This window comes from Eleginops maclovinus, chromosome 3 (assembly GCF_036324505.1).
Source record: "Eleginops maclovinus isolate JMC-PN-2008 ecotype Puerto Natales chromosome 3, JC_Emac_rtc_rv5, whole genome shotgun sequence".
NCBI classification, from domain to species: domain Eukaryota; kingdom Metazoa; phylum Chordata; class Actinopteri; order Perciformes; family Eleginopidae; genus Eleginops; species Eleginops maclovinus.
The window spans coordinates 295,052-315,232 of NC_086351.1; the positions used below are offsets into that span (position 1 = coordinate 295,052).

The 20,181-nt window shown below is 42.0% G+C and overlaps 3 protein-coding genes across 7 annotated transcripts; 2 read left to right on the top strand and 1 right to left on the bottom strand.

The window, feature by feature from the left end:
• The first annotated feature begins 213 nt into the window (after positions 1-213).
• On the top strand, positions 214-8,025 carry LOC134862275 (zinc finger protein 84-like). 5 transcript variants are annotated; one of them, XM_063880099.1, is made up of 7 exons: positions 214-776; positions 2,864-2,980; positions 3,462-4,120; positions 5,013-5,090; positions 5,599-5,764; positions 5,890-6,056; positions 6,953-8,025. In XM_063880099.1, exons 2-7 carry the CDS (start codon positions 2,923-2,925, stop codon positions 7,244-7,246), a joined length of 1,422 nt encoding a protein of 473 aa, XP_063736169.1. In that variant the 5' UTR covers positions 214-776; positions 2,864-2,922; the 3' UTR covers positions 7,247-8,025. The 5 variants fall into 5 exon arrangements, with proteins under 5 accessions (XP_063736169.1, XP_063736167.1, XP_063736172.1 ...); XM_063880097.1 differs by having other exon boundaries at positions 216-776; positions 2,879-2,980; XM_063880102.1 differs by lacking the exon at positions 214-776 and adding an exon at positions 860-895 and having other exon boundaries at positions 2,879-2,980.
• A 762-nt stretch (positions 8,026-8,787) lies between these two features.
• Positions 8,788-19,786, top strand: LOC134862254 (protein NLRC3-like). The gene is given in 6 exon segments (XM_063880055.1): positions 8,788-8,942; positions 14,883-14,992; positions 15,860-15,955; positions 17,089-17,330; positions 17,977-19,527; positions 19,530-19,786. Coding segments are annotated over 6 exon segments (2,289 nt in total). The 5' UTR covers positions 8,788-8,909.
• On the bottom strand, positions 10,898-13,906 carry LOC134862262 (E3 SUMO-protein ligase ZBED1-like). The gene is made up of 3 exons (XM_063880065.1): positions 12,846-13,906; positions 11,819-12,447; positions 10,898-11,723 (listed from the first exon to the last, which is right to left on the bottom strand). Exons 1-3 carry the CDS (start codon positions 13,690-13,692, stop codon positions 11,331-11,333), a joined length of 1,869 nt encoding a protein of 622 aa, XP_063736135.1. The 5' UTR covers positions 13,693-13,906; the 3' UTR covers positions 10,898-11,330.
• Positions 19,787-20,181: the final 395 nt, after the last annotated feature.

Below are 20,181 nucleotides of genomic sequence, written 5' to 3' on the forward strand. Positions count from 1 at the left end.
CTACACATACAGTCTGTAAATAGTGATATCTTCCAAATCAAGAGAAAAAATTGCCTACAAATATTTTAATAGAAGTTTAATTTTTCATACAAAAACAAGGTGTTCTAGTTTAGTCTCTAGAATATCTAATCATTTAAAATCTGTGTTCGTACCAAAGGGTGTTTATATAAAGGTCCATACCATCAGCTGAGAAGTACAACTGTCTCTAGTTCAGGCCTGGGTTACGATGCAGTTCTAACTGGGAAATGAGAGGACTGACCAGATGGAAACAGAAATCAAAGTCAGAGGGGAAGAGTGTGGAGAAACATATATCTATATTCAACACAAAGCAAGGTTAAGGTTTTATGAAATAGAGGAACAGTGTGGAAAGGTCCAGCGGTAACGAGCAGAGAAAACATTGGACACAGAAGTTTTAAATGCACACTTTTAGAAAACAGGTTTCTGTGATATGTGCCAGGAGACGGAAACAGTTGAGGCTACAGTAAAAGGGAAGTAGGAGAGTTGTGACAACCTCAGAGTTATATTGGTTTGGAGAAAGCACTCAGGGGAGAGGAGTTACACATATTTCGTTTTTTAAGAATGTCTGGTCTGGACGTTAAAACAGTACAATCCAGAGGGAGGCAGTAATGCAACACTGGATGCAAACTGCCGAAGAAGAACCCAGTTCTCTGCTAGTGGATCTAATGGAAGCTACTTGACGATCTAAAAACTGTCCAAACGTTCAGACCTGTTTCACCACTTGTTTCGCTGTCCCTTTTATGAAAACTACGTCAACAGTAAGTGTTGTTGTGTTCGTGGACGTTAACGCTTTAATTAGAGACTACATCAGCTGCTAAGCTAAGAGGACTGTCTGTGCCTGGTTGATGTCTGCCATATTTACCTGCCTTTTACCTAAGTAAGGTGTACTTTTGGTGATTTATACACTCCTGAAATTAGCCCAAATACTCCTGAATGGTTGTTGAGAACGGTTTCTTCCCTGAAGTGGGATAATCTTTCCAACTTCAATTGTAAAAATCCATTAAATTAACATTGAACGACAGAAATGTATTTTACGCTGAGGCAGCCGTTCAGGACCGCGTTCTGTTCTATGACGCCTGCACTAGCTAGCAAAGGCTAACCCAGTTAGCAGTTAAGGCGAAAGACAGAACATGTTCTGCTCCTGGAGGAATTTAAAACTGTCAATCATTTGGACCCTTTTTTAAAACCACATTGTGTGTCATCCCTTTTCCTGACACTACAGTAACAGTACGTGTTTTTGTGTTTCCGTGAAAATGTAGGCTATAATTTACGAATACAGCAGCTGCTAAATGCCTGTTAATTTCCGCCATATTTACCTGCCTTGTACCGAAGTAAGTGTATTTACACACTCCTGAAATGTACCTGAATACTCCTGAATGGTTTTTCAGAACTGTTTCTTTCCTGAGGCGGGATAATATTCCCAACTTTTATTCTAAAAATTGATTGAATTAACATTGAACGACAGCAATGAGTATTTCACAGAGGCAGCCGTTCAAGACCGAGTTCAGTTCTATGACGCCTGCGCTAGCTAACAAAGGCTAACACAGCTAGCATTTCAATAGAACATCTTATATGGTCGTAATCAGAGATGGGGAAAGTACTCAGGTCTTGTACTTGAGTAAAGTAGAAGTACTCAGGTCTTGTACTTGAGTAAAGTAGAAGTACTCAGGTCTTGTTCTTGAGTAAAGTAGAAGTACTCAGATATTGTACTTGAGTAAATTAGAAGTACTCAGGTCTTGTACTTGAGTAAAGTAGAAGTACTCAGGTCTTGCACTTGAGTAAAGTAGAAGTACTCAGGTCTTGTACTTGAGTAAAGTAGAAGTACTCAGATCTTGTACTTGAGTAAAGTAGAAGTACTCAGGTCTTGTACTTGAGTAAAGTAGAAGTACTCAGGTCTTGTACTTGAGTAAAGTAGAAGTACTCAGATGTTGTTCTTGAGTAAAGTAGAAGTACTCAGGTCTTGTACTTGAGTAAAGTAGAAGTACTCAGGTCTTGTACTTGAGTAAAGTAGAAGTACTCAGGTCTTGTACTTGAGTAAAGTATAAGTACTCAGATCTTGTACTTGAGTAAAGTAGAAGTACTCAGATCTTGTACTTGAGTAAAGTAGAAGTACTCAGATCTTGTACTTGAGTAAAGTAGAAGTACTCAGATCTTGTACTTGAGTAAAGTAGAAGTACTCAGGTCTTGTACTTGAGTAAAGTAGAAGTACTCAGGTCTTGTACTTGAGTAAAGTAGAAGTACTCAGGTCTTGTACTTGAGTAAAGTAGAAGTACTCAGATCTTGTACTTGAGTAAAGTAGAAGTACCAGAGTGTAGGAATACTCTGTCACAGTAAAAGTATTCTAAATGTTCCTCCAGTGAAAGTAGAAAGTACTCTCCTCTAAATGTACTTAAAGTAGCGACAGTAAAAGTAGTCATTGTCTGATTGGTCCATTTCAGAATAATATCTCTGATATGTTTTATAATGATTGATCATTAAGGTGTTCTCAGAGCTGGTAAAGGTGCAGCTAGTTTGAATGGCTTTGTATACTGCAGGGTAGCTGCTGGATTTACTGCAGGTGAACTACAGTCTGATTTAAGGGGTTATATTTACCATCAGTAATCCTATTCTAAAAGATAATTATACAATAATAAAGAAGCATTATTTATTGTATAATTCTGCAGCTGTTTTATACTTCATTTCAGTCAGTAAATATGAACTTGTTTGGCTGAACTATCCTTATTATTTTCCTCTCAATCACTTTTGCATGTTCAATAAAGCTACAGTATTTAAACTTGCATTTGGGTTGAATATCCTCAAACCCCCCAAAATAACTTATTCATCTAAGATTTTATCTGATTTACATGTCTGTGTGTCTCAGCCGTGAGGAGACGTCCAGCTTCAGGAGGAGCAGAGCATGACGAGATGAATGGGGTGAAAGCAGAACCACAAGGAGAGGATGAGGAGGGTCTTCCTGCTGAAGGTCAGGGCTACACCGGGTCATATTTTGTAAACGCTGTTAACATTATGAACTGTCATTTCTAGGAGTTTGCTTTACGGGTGGATTTTCTTACCTTTGGACAGCACCAGGCTAGCTGATCCCATCTGTTTCCAGTCATTATGCTAAGCTAAGCTAAACAGCTGTTGGCTGTAGCTTTATACAGAATCATAACACAGCTAGACGTTTTCTCTGGCTTTGGTGCAATTGCAAAAGTTATTTTGAAAACTAAAGACATAGAATATGTGCAGAATATTAGAATTTAGAGAGGGAGAGCTCTGCATGTACACTTGAACTGTTTTTGTCAATCAATCAATCAATCAATCAATCAATCAATCAATCAATCAAATACTTTTTTAATCCAAGGGGGAATTATAACTACTCATAAACACTAGTTGAAGTATGATTGTGCAATAAATGTTGAATGAGTGGGCAGCAGGTGATTAATCTCAGTCATTTCCTGCAGACATCAAGACCTCAAAAAAGAGACGCCCTCCACCCAAACTCGTGCACAGATGTTTGGTATGCAGCCGCATGTTCTCCCGGCCCTCTCGGCTGGCGGACCACATGACCATGCACACTGGAGAGAAACCGCACGGCTGCTCCGTGTGTGGGAAGAGTTTCGCCAATAAGACCAGCCTGGCGCATCACAAGCGCGTTCACACCGGTGAGAAGCCGTACTCCTGCGCGGACTGCGACGCCAGCTTCCGCCTGTACGGCTGCCTGGCGCGCCACCGGATGAAGCACACCGGGGAGCGACCGCACCGCTGCTCCACCTGCGGCCGCGGCTTCATCCGGCGCCGGTTTCTCCTGGAGCATGAGCGGACGCACACCGGAGAGAGGCCTTTCGGCTGCACGCTCTGCCCCAAAAGCTACCCTTCCCGGGCGTCGCTCAGCGAGCACCAGTGGAGCCACAGCTCCGGCAGCAGCTGCTCCGTCTGCGGGAAGGACTTCCCCACAGCTGGCTCACTCAGGGTGCACCTGAGGTTGCACGCCACCAAAAACAAAAAAACACACCAGTGCACGCTGTGCAGCCGCAGCTTCAGCAGACCCTACCTGATGAGGAAACACCTGCAGACGCACGACCTGCAGGAGGCAGAGGTGCTCACAGCTGCAGACAGAAACGTGAGTCACAGTTTAAACATCAGCCTGTCAATTCTGTTACTGAATTTTGTATTGATAAAATCCCCCCCTCATTTATATATATATTAAAAAAACACACTATCAAAAAATGTTGAGTGAGTGTATCAGGGTGTCAAACCTTCTACTTTATTTTTAGCACTTAAAGGTCAGTAATAGGGAACCTATTGAATTACATTTTCATTTGTTCATGGAGCGACAGTTTTATACATTAATGTGGAAAATCTTTTATTGACTTTTTTAATTAAATGACAAAAAAAGTTCGACTCTTTTTTTGTTAATTAATTTTTTTCTCAAATAATCGAAGAATTCAGACTTTTTTCAACAAAGAATCTAAATGTTGGACTTCTCAAAAAACGTTTTTCAAATCTTTACTTTTTTTTCAAAATTCAGATTTCTTTCTTAAAATCGCTAAATTATAAAATACTGACTTTTCATCTGGAAATCGAACTTGGCCTCCTCAGTGAGAGTTGATTATAACACAAGTTTCAGTCTGCAGTCCGGCTCAGATTTTCTGGTTCTTCTCGTAGCTCCTCACAGCAGAGCATCTTCACCTCCAGACTCTCCAGAGGTATTAAACATGTCCTCAGATCAGATTTACTGTCTCATGTCCTCCTGCAGTCTGTGACAGAGGAGCTGAGAATCATCTGAGTGTTTATAAAGCTGCTAGAGCTAAACCTGAAGAAGTGAGTGGGGAAAGGGCGGGGCTAAATCAAATGTCCGCACAGTTTCTCACAGATTATATGAGTCTGGATTTGTCCGTCTTAAACTATGTGAAATATATCTGAGCAAACTGAGCTGCAACCAAACAACAAGCGGTTTGTGCAGCGAACGCCAGATTAAAATCTACAACATGAGGAGCTGTGGTTTGTTTCAGGAGTTAAACATAAAGACTGAAGAGGAGGAAGAGGAGGTACAGATGGTGAAGATCGAGGAGGAAGGTCTGAACGAGCAGGTAATAAATTCAGCTTACGCTTTAACGATGGAGTCCTTTTCAATCAGTGTGTGGAGAACACACACACACACACACTCACTCACTCACTCTCACTCTCACTCTCACTCTCACTCTCACTCTCACTCTCACTCTCACTCTCACACACACACACACACACACACACACACACACACACTCTCTCTTTGTGTCTTTTTTGTCGTCTGAAAGTTAGACTGAATGGTTTCATGTTTTTGTTTTATTTTTCATTCTTTGAAATGTTCTGCTCTTGTTCATATTGTCTTTTTAAATATATGTCTTTTTTATAAATGTATATTTAAAAAACTTTGCTCTTTGTATTTTAATGTTTAATTTGGACGTTTTGCGTTTATTTATTAGCATTATTTGTGTTCTTCTTCGTCTTCTTCTTCTTGTTAATAATTAGCACCCCATCATGCATTGAGATTGAAAGAGCATAATCAAATTCATACATTGTGCAGACACTACAGGTGAATACTTTTATTCTTTCCAGGACTCAGAGGACCTTTCTCCCCCCGCAGAGTCCAGACCAGATGTCAATGAAGGCACCCCACTGTCGAAAGAGGAGGAAAGAGAGGAGGAGGAGGAGGAGGAGGAGGAGGAGGAAGGAGTTGTCAGCGGTTTAATAAACTCTGACGGGGAGGATGAGTCTCAAATCGGTACGTCTGCAGATATTAAAGAGGGCATATTCTGCTGGATTTTGGCAGACAGCAGGAGAGGGAGCACCACAGAGAGCAGAATAGATGAACAAAGCCTCTCTGATCCCTGAATGTGTCACTGACAGAACAAGTTGGCAGCTCAGAGACGGAGGCAGACGGGAAGAGCAAATACCGCTGTCGGGTCTGCGGTCGGGACTGCTTCAAGGCGTCAGCGCTGCAAAAACACCTGAGGATCCACTCCGGGGAGAAACCCTTCCAGTGCCCCACCTGCAAGAAGAGCTTCACACAGCAGGTGTGTTATTCATTCAAAGGACAGAGAAGAGGGTCATCTGTGCACAATCTATTCCACAGACATGTTCCCCTATTGAGAATACACCATAGCTCTAGGAATACCCATAATCCACAGTGATGACGTATTTCTGTGTTGGACCCTGAAGGCAGCATCTCCCTAGTTCAATGGGATTTCTCCATCTGATTTTGGATTATAACAGAAAATAATCTCGGTGTCAACAAACATTTCTGATAATTACACGTTTAGTTCAGCAGGATAATCTCCACAAGTTAACACCTCTTTATGATTTCTGAAGTAATAAGCTAATGTTGGGCTATAAAGGAACTACAGCACGGTCACATGACTTCACGTCTCCACCGCTAAGCTAAAGGCGGCTAATGTTGGGCTATAAAGGAACTACAGCACGGTCACATGACTTCACGTCTCCACCGCTAAGCTAAAGGAGGCTAATGTTGGGCTATAAAGGAACTACAGCACGGTCACATGACTTCACCTCACCACCGCTAAGCTAAAGGAGGCTAATGTTGGGCTATAAAGGAACTACAGCACGGTCACATGACTTCACGTCTCCACCGCTAAGCTAAAGGAGGCTAATGTTGGGCTATAAAGGAACTACAGCACGGTCACATGACTTCACGTCTCCACCGCTAAGCTAAAGGAGGCTAATGTTGGGCTATAAAGGAACTACAGCACGGTCACAGGACTGTTTTTAAATCCACCAGTGGGGTATTTACTGACGTATTTTGTGTGGTAGAATAAAACATTTAAGTCTCTTCAGCTTGTGTTAATCTCAGACCTTAATGACCAAAAACACATTCAGAAAACCATTGACCTTTAGACCAAGTTTTAGGAGCTTTATCATTTGTCAGGATTTAACCTGAAGCGTTGTGTTGCAGGTGCACATGACGGAGCACCAGAGGACCCACACCGGGGAGAAACCCTACAAATGCAGCACCTGCAACAAGAGCTTCACCTTCTCAAGCGCGATGCGACGCCACGAGCGGCAGCACTCGGGGGTTCGATTCCAGTGTACATTCTGCAGCAAGAGCTTCAGCCGCTCCCCGGAGCTCACCTGCCACATGAAAATGCACTCTGACGCGAGGCCATACTTCTGCCACATCTGCAAGAAGGACCTGAGCGGAGGGCGCTTCTTCCGCATGCACATGAAGAAACACGAGGTGACAAACTAGCCGCACGAAGGATCGACGGACAAAGACAATAATGCAGAAGTTGAAGCTTCAGAATGTGAAACGCCACAGCAGTGACTCTAAACCCAGGTCATCGATCCTTCAGTTGAATAAATCAACCGCCTCCATCTCAAACTGCAACACATCTGAAAGAGATTCTGCCTGATTCTCAAAGTATTCAGGGTTTGAATCTGCACCATGTCTGCACATTTGATCATAACTAAATCTGAAGATGAAGAAACACGAAGCGACTAACTCGCCGCGAGAAGGAGCGACAGACAGAAAACATAATGCAGAAGTTGCAGCTTCCGGAAGTGAAATGCCGCTGCAGTGATATTTAATCTACCAACAGCAGTAGTGTTGGCAAATCAGAATGTAGAGCAGCGTAATATCTGACCTGTGAGCATTTATTGTTCAGGTCCGTAAACACGAGTCGACAAACTCCCCGCGAGAAGGAGCGACGCTGCAGTAAAATCAAAAGCAGCTCAAACGGATTAGAGCTGCACGATTTGGAAGAAAGGTGTTTAATTAGTCTGATAATGCAATCCACTATGAGTCAAAATATTAGAGGAAATTAACATTTTTAAATTATTTAAAATAAGGATTTAATTTGCTATCTTATCTGCAACTCTACAATACTCCTTACTGTTTTATTTAAGAAAAGTTTGATTTCTGCTGCTGCTTTTGTCCTGCACCTGAAAATAAAGGCAGTTAACGTTATTCGATTATAGAAGAATCCTCAACGACTCGCTGCGTTCCAATAAAATGACTGAAACACTAAACTTTGTGTCATAGTGTTTTAAAATCTGGAAACTACCACAGGGATTTTAGCCTTTGCAGACCATGAACATGCACAAACACCTTTATATCACACTAGAGGAGAGGGTTCTTCAGGAAAAGAAAAATAGCCTTTATTATAAATATACTATCATGAACAGGATTTATTATTTAAACAATGTATTATTATTCCTGATTTGGACAATTTCAGGGTTATTGTGGATGCTGAGTTCATTTCTGACATGTTCAGGATCAAAAATTGCAGTTTTAACAAAGACAAATGCCCATATTTGTACTGTGTATACTGTACTAGACCTATTTTTTATACATTTTAGGTCCGTTTGGAAGATGTGGGGGACTCTGGATCATTTGGATTGGAAAAATAACGCTCAAAAGGCAATACGTTTCACCTTGTCCTCTCTATGACCAATGGTCGCAAACGTTGTAAAAATGAGCCCACAGAGAGTACACATATAGCCACTTTCTGGATAAAACTTTCATTGCTGATCCTGAAAAAGTCAGAATTCAGCATCCTCAATAACCCCCAAAAGACTCAAACAAAACACTTCAGGGTTCTGACCCTGCAGTAAAATAATGAACGTCTAATACACCGGAGACCTGTGTTTACGGAAGAGAGACGAGAGAGCTCTGCTGTGATTGGTTGAGATTGGCTGTGAGTGGTTGTGATTGGTTGTTCGTCTACACCTCAGGAGCGGTGCACACTGCGACGTTCCAAAAGTCACACTCATTTAAACAAAAGACAGCCTCAGAGGCAACTACTTTCACACAGTGGATTGGAGCAAACGCATCGCGGCATGTGTAACTGCAGCTTTAGTGACTATTACTCTTCCTCAGAAAAAAGCCCGGGAAGCTATAAAAGCTTGTCACCATGGCAACACGTCAGACCAGGCTGACTCCTCAGGTGAGTGAGAGATACACCTTTAAATGTTTAATATAAAGTCGATTTAAGTCATTTTATTGACATTCAGAGTAATTATTGATGTTCTGAGATACCAGTGTCAATATGGTGGATGGAGGAAGACACTCTACTGAGGACAAACTCAATTTAGTGAAATGAACATATGTTTGAATATGAGTTTATCATGTGCGGTGAGGATGACGTTCAAATATGCTCCTCTTGCTGGAGCTCCACTAACTCATTTTTATTTAAACAAATGTATTATCCCAAAAATATTTAGCCTTGTAGCGTTTCCTCCCGGGTAATATTGTATATTTAATTCTGAAAGTCTACCCCAGAAAACTTCCCATACATGTTGGCTAATTCTAGCTAGCTATGCTAATTAATGTTAGCCCAGTGGTTCTGCACCTTTTTTGAGCCAGCACCCCCTTTGCGTTATCCAGGTCGCTTTCCGCCCCCTATCACAGAAAGTGTAGGCTAATTGTCTCCCCTGAACTCTAATATTGATTATTATTTATCATTATATTTGATATGATATCTTATTATTATCAGTGATGGCGAGATGAAGCCTTACGCATCTTTGAAGCTTTCCAGCCAATTGGTTCGCATTAGGGTTCATCTCATGAGGCTTCATTTGCACACAAACCCCCCTGTTGGACAACATTTGTGAAACAGGCAGATATGAGATCTCCACAGAGTGATCTCTTTAGTTCCCAACGAGGGAAGCTTTAATAACCCTTAAAAATGAGCATGAAATCATATTTTCATGTAATCAATTCGTATCAATATAGTATATATTCCTGTTGAATGGTTGGGATTGAAAGCCTAAGGAGGCTGGCAAACAATGCAAAGAGGGATTTCTATTCTTAATAATATTCGTAAACTTATCCATGTTATACCATCAGAAAAGGTAAACAACATCAAACACTATGGCATTAAACTTACGCTTTTACAAACAAAATCAATGATATCAGTCGTTGATCCTGGACCCTGCAGATTATAGTCAGCTGCTTATCAGCTGAGCCACAGCCTACATGTTGAGACACTCTGAAAACTCTGTAATTTCCAGTTCATATACTTTGTTGATTCTCTGCCAGTCAACACGTTCCTGCATTTCTGTTTCTCACTCGTCCGACACATTACATCAGTAAGTGAAACAAACAATCCTCAGAGAGGTTAAAGTGAGGGTTGGAGTCCTCCTAATCCCATCGACGCACTGGGGCCGGGTACAGGAGGGGGATATGAGTGTTATAAAACTGTAAAGTGTCAGTGGTTCAACCGATCTGAAGCACTATCTGAAGCAGTCAGGTGGTACTGACGGGCAGCGAGCCTCGATACGCGCTTCACAAACAACGTCCTGCATTACTCGACACACGCTCCGACCCCTCGACGCAGGACCACTCACCAGGTATCACTAATTCTTATATTCATTTTGTATTTAAATTCTTACAATATTGTTATTATTATTACTCTGCTATATTATGTTATTACAAAAACTCAAATTCTCTCAGATTGAAGTTACATATTAACATTTCTAAATAATAATAATATCATTTATTGGTGTTCTTTAACCTTCACTTGCCTTACATTATGTAGGTCTGATGTTCTGCATGTATGGCAAGCCCTTTTAACATTTAATAGCTACATTTGACTATCCGGAATTAACATTGTAGATATCAGCAACGTCTTTCTGACTAGTCGTAATTACATTTTGGATTGTTGGAACTAGGGCTGAACGATTATGGAAAATAATCTAATTGCGATTTTTCGCGCCAATATTGCGATTGCGATGCGATATGCGATTATTTTTTAAGGACTTTGTCTTCTGTATTATTGACAAGCAAAACATCATATAGTATGGCCAATACTATATTACATTAATTTTAAACTGTTCTTTCCTGGAAGACATACCTCTGTTATGATGACATGAGTTTGCATGAATGATGACTGACAACTAATTCAATCAAAACAGTATATTTGAACATACACAATAGTATATTTTGAGTAGTAACATCTCTGAGCATAGTATAGTAACATCTGAGCATAAAGTGCTGACAAGGAACCCTGGTGTAAACATTAAAATGAAAGTCAGTACAATGTGCAGAAATATATATATATATATATATAAAAACAATCTGTGGCTTTACCACACTCGACTTTCGACATCTGTGAACTGCTAGAAAGTCATTAAATTAAAAAATAATATTAAATAAATAAAACTAGTCAGTAACATTACACATAAAGTGCAAACATAATATAGCAATTGTATACACACACAAACACACCTTTAAATTAAAACTGGCTGAACATCTTGATTATCTGCAGTAACAGTAACACAGCACAAACTAAAGTGCACAATGAGTATGCTCTGCCAGCCATAATCATCATAGCTCAAGGTTTTTTTGCTAGGAAGACCAGCATATCAACTTTTGCTGGCTTTAAGGATGAGCGAGTGCAAGTCACTATATTCCCTCCAGTGCTGAACAAACGCTCTGAGGGGGCACTTGTGGCTGGCACACATAGATATTTGCGGGCCATCTTGCACAGTCTTGGAAAGTGAATGTTGTGCACCTTCCACCAGGCTAAGGGATCATCCTCTCCGTCAATGACAGGGCTCAACAGGTAACTATTCAACTCTGCCTCCACGACATCTTCAAGTGGCAGAGGCAAAGCTGAAGAGGCCACACTGGTTTTAAAAAGACTACCAAGAGACTTCTTTGCCTTTCCCCCAGAGGCCTGTGCACTTGGAGAATTTTGAGCGGTTTCAGTGCGAGACCTCTTCTCCTGCCAGATGGGGAAAAGAGACATTAGTTTTGCAGTTAGCTTATATATACCTATTATAGTATGTGTTTGTGGAAAAATTATTTTCAAGGATTAACCTGATTATGTGTACGTCTTGCTGATTCCACCATTTCTGTCTTCAGTCGGGCCTTAATGGCAGGAAGGTTGTCTGCGCTGATGTATTGCGTTTTGAACCTAGGGTCCATGAAAGACGCAACATCCAAAAGCTCCTGGGTGATGAGGTCACTATACTTGTCGTTGAGGTAAGCCAGGACCTTGGTTTTAATTGATCTAGTCAGATCAGTGTCCTCAGCATCTTCAGCCAAGACTGATGTTGCCAGAAGATGGAGAACTGGCTTGAGGTAGGAGATGCTCACATACTCCTCTCCAGAAAGAGCATCAGTAAATTCGGAGAGAGGATGCAGTGCCTTATGAATGGACTTCAACACGGCAGCATCCTGCCAGGTTGGGATGAGGGGGCGTGCATGTCGGTCACCTGACAATACCTTTGATATGGCTGTCATCTGTTCCAGCACTCTGGCAATCATTTTCTCTTTGGACCCCCATCTTGTAGGGCACTCAGTAATGAGAGAGTGCTCAGGAAGCTTAAGCTCCTTCTGTGCCTCAGTGAGCGCTGCCTTTTTCTTCCAACTGTGGGAGAAGTGCCCCACCAACTTCCTGCACTGCCCTATTGCTCTGGATACTCTATCATCTTTGATTGCATTTTCTGGAGGAAAAAAAAATTAAGTAAAAAAGTAAAATTAGTGTAACTCAAACAATTGCAGTTGTGTGATACAAGGTTTCACCATTTCTCTCTCCCTCTCAAATTTGCTTTATTAGCATGACTATGGGAACAGTGTTGCCAAAGCTATTGTTACATACATCATGACATACAAGAACATCAGACCATAAGACAAAAACAAAAAAAAATACATAAGGAGAGGTGGGTACATCAGCGTTGGGTTGACATAACATAACTAGAATTAACAGCATTAAAGAACAAGGGAAATAATAGTGTGGTGTGTGTTTGTGGGAGAGAGTGATACACAGGCGCGTGCATGCACACACACGCACACGCACACACACACACACACACACTCTCTCTCTCTCTCAGCAGAAACTTACCAATAGCAAGATGTAATCTGTGTCCGAAACACTGGAGTCTGGTCCATTCGTTCAGCTGTGCTGCTTTCACCATATTTGACGCGTTGTCCGTCGTTATGCAGACAAGGTTGTCTTCAGTGAGATCCCAGCACGCAAGCCCCTCTCTCAGGCCAGCAGCAATGTTTTCGCCTGTGTGGTCTTCGGGGAAGTAGGCCGTTTGAAGGCTGCGAGCTTCGAGGTGGAGGTCTTCAGAGATATAATGGACCGTAAGGCTTTGATAAGGCTCCGCTGTACGGCTTGACCACATGTCTGTTGTAGCCGCAAAAAACTCCACAGCCTTCAAGTCCGCTGCTACTTTCTGCCTACACTGCATATGTAGCTCCGGAAGGGCAGTCTGACTAAAATACGTGCGGGAGGGCATTTTGTACCTCTTATCCAGCGTAGTTACCAAATTATTGAACCCAAGCTTGGTCACCGTATTGACGGCCATCATGTCTTTCGCGATGCATTGGGTTACTGCTTTGGTAATTTCCGTGTGCCGCTTTGAACTGCGTTCATATGGCGTAACACCTTCAAACAGTTCGGTCAGTGATCCTTGCCGATTAACTTTACTAGGATTATTCTGCACACTGCTTGATTTTGTAGCCATACATCTATCATACACTGTTTTGTGCTGCGTTTTTAGGTGCTGGTACAAATTGGTAGTGTTGCCCCGTGATGTACCAACTCTGACCAGGCAGGTTTTACACAGTACCTGACTCTGTGCAACATCTTCTTTCTTAAAACCGAAATAGTCCCACACGACTGATGTGTATTTCCTCTTTGAAACTAGCCCCGCAGGGTCTGGTTCTGTTGAGCCTGAGGCCATTGAGTAGGTTACAGCTAGCTTTGCTTGCGAGTTCTCTCCGGTAGACTGTTTCAAAACTTTGCTCCCTGTGTCACGTGACCAGAGTGCAGCCTCTGTGGTTAGACAATCTCGTTTTACTCCCGCATATCACGTGAACAGAGTATAATCGCAGCCTTTCTTTATAATGTTGATGTATTTTTATACGTGTGTACCCCTTGTACGTTTGTATGTTGATATGTACTGTATGATTTTTTAAAAAACAAAAAAAAGTTTTTTTTTTGTTTTTTAAAAAAAAAAAAAAAAATTTAATTTTTTTTTTTTTTAAATCGCAGACTTTCGCGATTAGAACATCGCACTTGGTCATATCGCGATATTATCGCAAATGCGATATATCGTTCAGCCCTAGTTGGAACTGTCATTGAAGATATGTACAACGTCATTTCGCCTAGTCAAAACTCCAGTTACAGATATCTGCAACGTCATTTCGCCTAGTCAAAACTCCAGTTACAGATATCTGCAACGTCATTTCGCCTAGTCAAAACTTATTTTAAGATATCTGAAAATGAACATGAATATATCTTGAATTAAGGTGAATTAGAGATATCTTGAAATTGAATTATGACTAGTCAGAATCAAATTGTAGATATTTCAATCTGGAATTACAGATATCTACAATTCAGTTGCAGATATCACATGAAGAACGAAGTAGTGGATCAACTGGCTGAAAAAGGATTCAAAACAAATCAGATAGAATTACCAGTACCTATCAATAGGACAGAAGCAAAATCTGTTATAAAATACAATATCAAAACACTACGGCAGAAACTATGCGACAACAAGACAAAAGGAAAACATACATATCAGATTCAAAGGGAAGGAGGAAGGGAACACTTTAGGGGAAAAACAGGAGGGACCAGAGCATCAGGGGCAGTGCTTGGGTCTAGCAACATCAGGGGCTTAGCCCGACCATTGTACTTTCGAATATAAATATATGCAGTATATGTATATATGTATATATGTATACAGTATATACTCCCTTGTGCCAATAGCAACAAAGCAATTCATATTCTGGGAAAATAGGGTGTTTGCTTGTACTGGGTTATTATCACACTGGTATTATTATTTATATTTCAAAAACGTTGTTGAGCTTGTTTTTAGTCTATTTATACCTTACTGAACATACTGATATCTCTGTATGTGTACCTGTCCAGGTGATCAGGCTGGTTATGAAACAAAGGGAGGAGCTGCAGACAGGTGAAATCAGGAATTCAGACTGCCAGGCTCCATTTGACACTCCGACAGAGCGGGAGGAGGAAACAGGGTGAGTGTTAACACCAGGCTCTGCTGGGTTTTAACACAATAATCATTTGCTCTGTTAAACTGGACGTGAGAAAATAATCTGTAAATAAATATATATGTTTCCTTGAGTCGAAAGAGACATCTTGAATCTTTGTGAGCTTTTTTATTTCCTGGTTTCTGTTTCATCAGAGTTACATAACATGTGACAGCCCAGTGCAGAATGGAGAGCGACCGCTCTGAAGTCTGACTGATTTGAGGAAACCAAGTTTATCATTACGATGGTTTAGACATTGTGTGTGTGTGTGTGTGTGTGTGTGTGTGTGTGTGTGTGTGTGTGTGTGTGTGTGTGTGTGTGTGTGTGTGTCTGCAGTGTTCCTGTGTTATCAGACTGAAGAAGATGAGTGATTTAAAAGATGAGGAAGAGGACACACCTCCAGTCTCCAGCTGTGTGTCTCTGAAGAGTGATCGGTCTAAAGGGAAACCTCCAGACCTCAGTAATGAATCTGGACCCTCAGACAGGAAGTAAGAGTTTCTACTGTAACCTGACCTGAAGAGGGTCCAGATTGTGTGTTACCTGATCATCTGACCTGTTCTTTAATGATGGCAACAAAGAAACTCATTAGAGTACAGCAACAAAGTTAAATTGAATGATTGCTCCTTGGCATCATCAGAGACAGTAAATGATCTACTTGTGAAATCCTTCTCTCTCTACATGTTGGACTTTGTGTTCAGCAAATAAAATACAAACATGTAAAGCGTTTCACTCTCAAATGAACTGTAACAGCATAACGCTAAAACCCTACAAAGCTTTACTCAGGTGAACAGAGATAAGTCAAAAGCTGCTCTTTGAATGAACTCATGAAGTTTAAAACATGTGTTGTTTCCACAGACGGAGAGCAGAGTCTCCGGTCCCTAGCTGTCTGTCTCTGAAGTCTATTTTGCAACCTCCAGTCTTCAGTAATGAACCTGGACCCTCAGACACAGAGTAAGAGTTTCTGCTGTAACCTGACCTGAACAGGATCCAGTCTTTATGTTACCTGGTCATTTAAACTGTTCTTTCATGATGTGATGTGTGCAGCAGAGTACAGAACAAATGAAGGAGGGTACAGTAAGCTAACATTAGTTAAGGATATTTCAATATGAAGTTACATTATCTTTATCAGTGGTATTAAATCGTTTTAAATCCCAAAAATATTGATCAATAGTAACTGTTCTTAAAACTAAATACATCGTCCAAAACATTATTCACTACCTGGGCATGTTTAGATGTGTATTTTAAAGATGTTTATGAATGATAGTGATAACCTGGTGAGCTGGTTGTGTTTAGCATTAGCAGATATAACAGAGAGAGATTACATGTAGAGTCGATGCAAAGAACCAGATCCTGCCCGGCAACACAACTGAAGTGAAGAAGTGAAATTCACGTCACCTGCTTATTCCTGCAGTGCGAAACATTTCATCTTGAGTGTGAAGTTTGTGAGGCTCTGTTACAGAAACCTGTCAGTTCTGACAGTCGGAAATCAGAGCTCTACATTTCCTCATATTAAATCAGGGTTATTAATGTACCTGTATAAATCAGAGGCTGTCTGTGGCACTAACAATAGAGTCACCACTGTCCTTATGACTACATGAAGGCATTGTGAGTGTTGATGGAGCAGCTACAATGTTATCCTAGCTTTAATAAAACCGCTCTCATTCAGAAAACATTTGAGATGTTTCTGCTCGTCGTGTTGGAGACAGACCTGACTAAGATTTAACTCAGGCTACAAATCAATATCATGTTGTTATTGCTGCATGCTTTCCATATGTTTACTGATATTAATTCACAGCAAATGCTATGTGTGTGTATAAGGCTATAGTGCAGCAGGTTAACACAGCTGTGTGTCTTAGTGAATACAGGGAACATGTTGTGTGCTGCTCTGGGTGATGTCATGGATCCAGACAGGGTGCTCTTATAATAATGTGAAGTGTAAACTATCTACCTGATCACAAAGATATTTTATATAGAGATACAGACTGTATTACATATGAAACTAGAGTGTGCCCCCTTGTTGTACCTTTGGTGAGAATCAGCTCCACTAAAGTAAAGTGCTGTAAAGGATGTGTTCCTCTCCACAGGAGGAAGAGGAAGAGGAAGAGTCCTGTTCCTGTGGAGGAGCAGCTGTCCAGCTGTGCTCTGTGTCAGGACGTCCTGAAGGACCCAGTCTCTACCAGCTGTGGACACTGGTTCGGCAGACAGTGCATCACCTCATACTGGGAGCAGCCAGCTCTATCAGGAGACCCCTCCTGTCCCCAGTGTGGAGAGAGATCCAGAACCAGAGCTGGACTGCAGACAGCCAGTCAGACCAGCACTGTACGAAGTAAGAGGCCGAACACATGCAGCGTCTTTAGATCTGCTGGGGAGCTGGGTAAAACAGACAGCAGTGATTCCTTAAGTAGAAACACTGGACAGATCTTAAGGGGAACGTTAGCAAAGAACCTTTGTTGTAGATACAAATATATATATATATATATATATATGTATATATATATTATGTTATACAAGTCATCCTCTAACAAGAGAGGAAATATGACAGTATAACTCATTAAATCTGAAAATCACAAGTTCACATAGGCTGACTAATTCCCTCACCAAACTACTCAGATATAAACTACAGAATAATATAAGTATCACATGAATAATGTGACTGATGGATGTATAGATGGTGGGTTATACAATTAAATCAGATGGTTAGCAGTCAGTCTGTTAAGTTAACCATGTGCACAACATTCCATTGTTTGTCTCCTCATCGACTGCAGAAAGTAGGATGAAGAGAGATCGGTAAATCAGTGGAGCAATGAGTCATTAACAAGTGGGTTTTATGCAGTCAATAGCAACGTTTGCTTGCCAACCCTCTCCTAGTTTTTTCAATATTTGAGCCGGCACCTTGTGTTTACACATTACAATTGTTATCATCAGATTCTCAGAAGTATTTTCCTGATCCTCTCATGTTTCTTCTCCTTCAGCAGATGGTCTGCAGGAGGTTTTAGAGGATCATAGGATCAGTCTGAGGAGGAGATGTGAACGTGTGACTGAAGGAACTGATGGAAGTGAAACCTTCCTCAACAGCATCTTCACTGAGCTCTACATCACACAAGGACGGAGTGAAGAGGTTAATACCCAACATGAGGTGAGGCAGTTGGAGACAGCTTCCAGGAAGAAGAGCCTCCATGAAACTCTAATCAAGTGCCAGGACATCTTTAAAGCCTTACCTGACCAGCAGACCCACATCAGAGCGGTCCTGACCAACGGCGTCGCTGGAGTTGGAAAAACCTTCTCAGTGCAGAAGTTCACTCTGGACTGGGCCGAGGGTTTGGAGAACCAGGAGGTCAGTCTAGTGATCCCGCTCTCCTTCAGGGAGCTGAACCTGATCAAAGCTCAGCAGTACAGTCTTCTCAGGCTGCTCCATGTTTTCCATCCAGCCTTACAGAAGGTCACAGCAGAGCAGCTGGCTGTCTGTAAAGTGCTGTTCATCTTTGACGGCCTGGATGAAAGCAGGCTCTCTCTGGAGTTCAAAAACAGTGAGGTTGTGTCTGATGTCTCACAGCAGTCCTCAGTCAACGTGCTGCTGACAAACCTCATCAGGGGGAAGCTGCTTCCCTCAGCTCTCGTCTGGATCACTTCCAGACCTGCAGCGGCCAATCAGATCCCTCCTGAGTGTGTGGACAGGGTGACAGAAGTACGGGGCTTCACTGACGCCCAGAAGGAGGAGTACTTCAGGAGGAGATCCAGAGACGAAGAACAGTCCAGCAGAATCATCTCTCACATCAAGAGCTCCAGGAGCCTCCACATCATGTGTCAGATCCCAGTCTTCTGCTGGATCTCTGCTGCAGTTCTGGACCACATGTTGACCTCAGACCAGAGAGGAGAGCTGCCCAAGACCCTGACTGACATGTACTCACACTTCCTGCTGGTCCTGTCAAAGAGGAAGAAGCAGAAGTACCATGAGGGACATGAGACGAGTCCACAGCAGCTGACGGAGGCTGACAGGGAGGTTCTTCTGAAGCTGGGGAGGCTGGCGTTTGAACATCTGGAGAAAGGAGACATCATGTTCTACCAAGAAGACCTGCAGCGCTGTGGTCTTGATGTCACCGAGGCCTTGGTGCACTCAGGAGTCTGTACAGAGATCTTCAAAAGAGAGAGCGTGATCTTCCAGAAAACAGTCTACTGCTTTGTTCATCTGAGCGTTCAGGAGTTCCTGGCTGCAGTCTACATGCTGCACTGCCACACCAACAGAGACACAGCGGTACTGAAGGACTTCCTGCAGAGAGACTATAACAGCAGTTATAGCAGTGATCAGGATTACCCATCCCTGGAGGTCTTCCTGCAGAGAGCCATGCAGAAATCCCTCAGAAGTAAAAATGGCCACCTGGACCTGTTTGTCCGCTTTCTCCACGGCCTCTCTCTGGAGTCCAACCAGAGACTCTTAGGAGGCCTGCTGGGTCGCACAGACACCCGTCCAGAAATCATCCAGAGAGCCATCAAGAACCTGAAGGAGATGAGGAGTGATGTAATCCTCCTGACAGGTGCATCAACATCTTCCACTGTCTGACAGAGATGAAGGACCACTCAGTACATCAGGAGATCACAGAGTTCCTGAAGTCAGAGAACAGACCAGAGAAGAGACTCTCTGAGATCCACTGCTCAGCTCTGGCCTACATGCTGCAGATGTCAGAGGAGGTTCTGGATGAGTTGGACCTGAAGAAGTACAAAACATCAGAGGAGGGACAACGGAGACTGGTTCCAGCTGTGAGGAACTGCAGGAAGGCTGTGTAAGTCCAGATGTGATTAACTTCATAAACTGATGTGGATCAGAAGTTTAATCATTCCAATAAACACAATAAGATTTCTGCTGTTTGAAAACTGAGAGCAAAATAAACCCACACTGTTCTTCTTCATTTATAATAATGGTTCAATTGAACGTTTCTGTCTTCATCCTCCTCTGAGTGATGGAGGTGTGAAACTCACGAAAGACTTCAGAGGTTTCTCACAGCAGCATGTGATCACACAACAGTTTTATAGTTATCAGTGAAAGCAGTTATTCTCCTCCTTGTAGTTTCTTTATCATTAAACAGACACGCATGTTTTTATCACAATGTATTAGAGTTTAAAAATAAGATACGCAGTATATTTTCAGATGCTCGGAGAAGCCAACACATCCTTCATCTATG

Coding starts and splice junctions, on each gene's coding strand:
- LOC134862262 (XM_063880065.1), bottom strand. CDS start 13,692: ATGGCCTCAGGCTCAACAGAACCAGACCCTGCGGGGCTAGTTTCAAAG. Junction 12,448..12,845: donor CAGATTACATCTTGCTATTG/GTAAGTTTCTGC, acceptor TTTTTCCTCCAG/AAAATGCAATCAAAGATGAT. Junction 11,724..11,818: donor CAAGACGTACACATAATCAG/GTTAATCCTTGA, acceptor CCCATCTGGCAG/GAGAAGAGGTCTCGCACTGA.
- LOC134862275 (XM_063880099.1), top strand. CDS start 2,923: ATGAATGGGGTGAAAGCAGAACCACAAGGAGAGGATGAGGAGGGTCTT. Junction 2,981..3,461: donor GGAGGGTCTTCCTGCTGAAG/GTCAGGGCTACA, acceptor CATTTCCTGCAG/ACATCAAGACCTCAAAAAAG. Junction 5,765..5,889: donor GGAGGATGAGTCTCAAATCG/GTACGTCTGCAG, acceptor TGTCACTGACAG/AACAAGTTGGCAGCTCAGAG.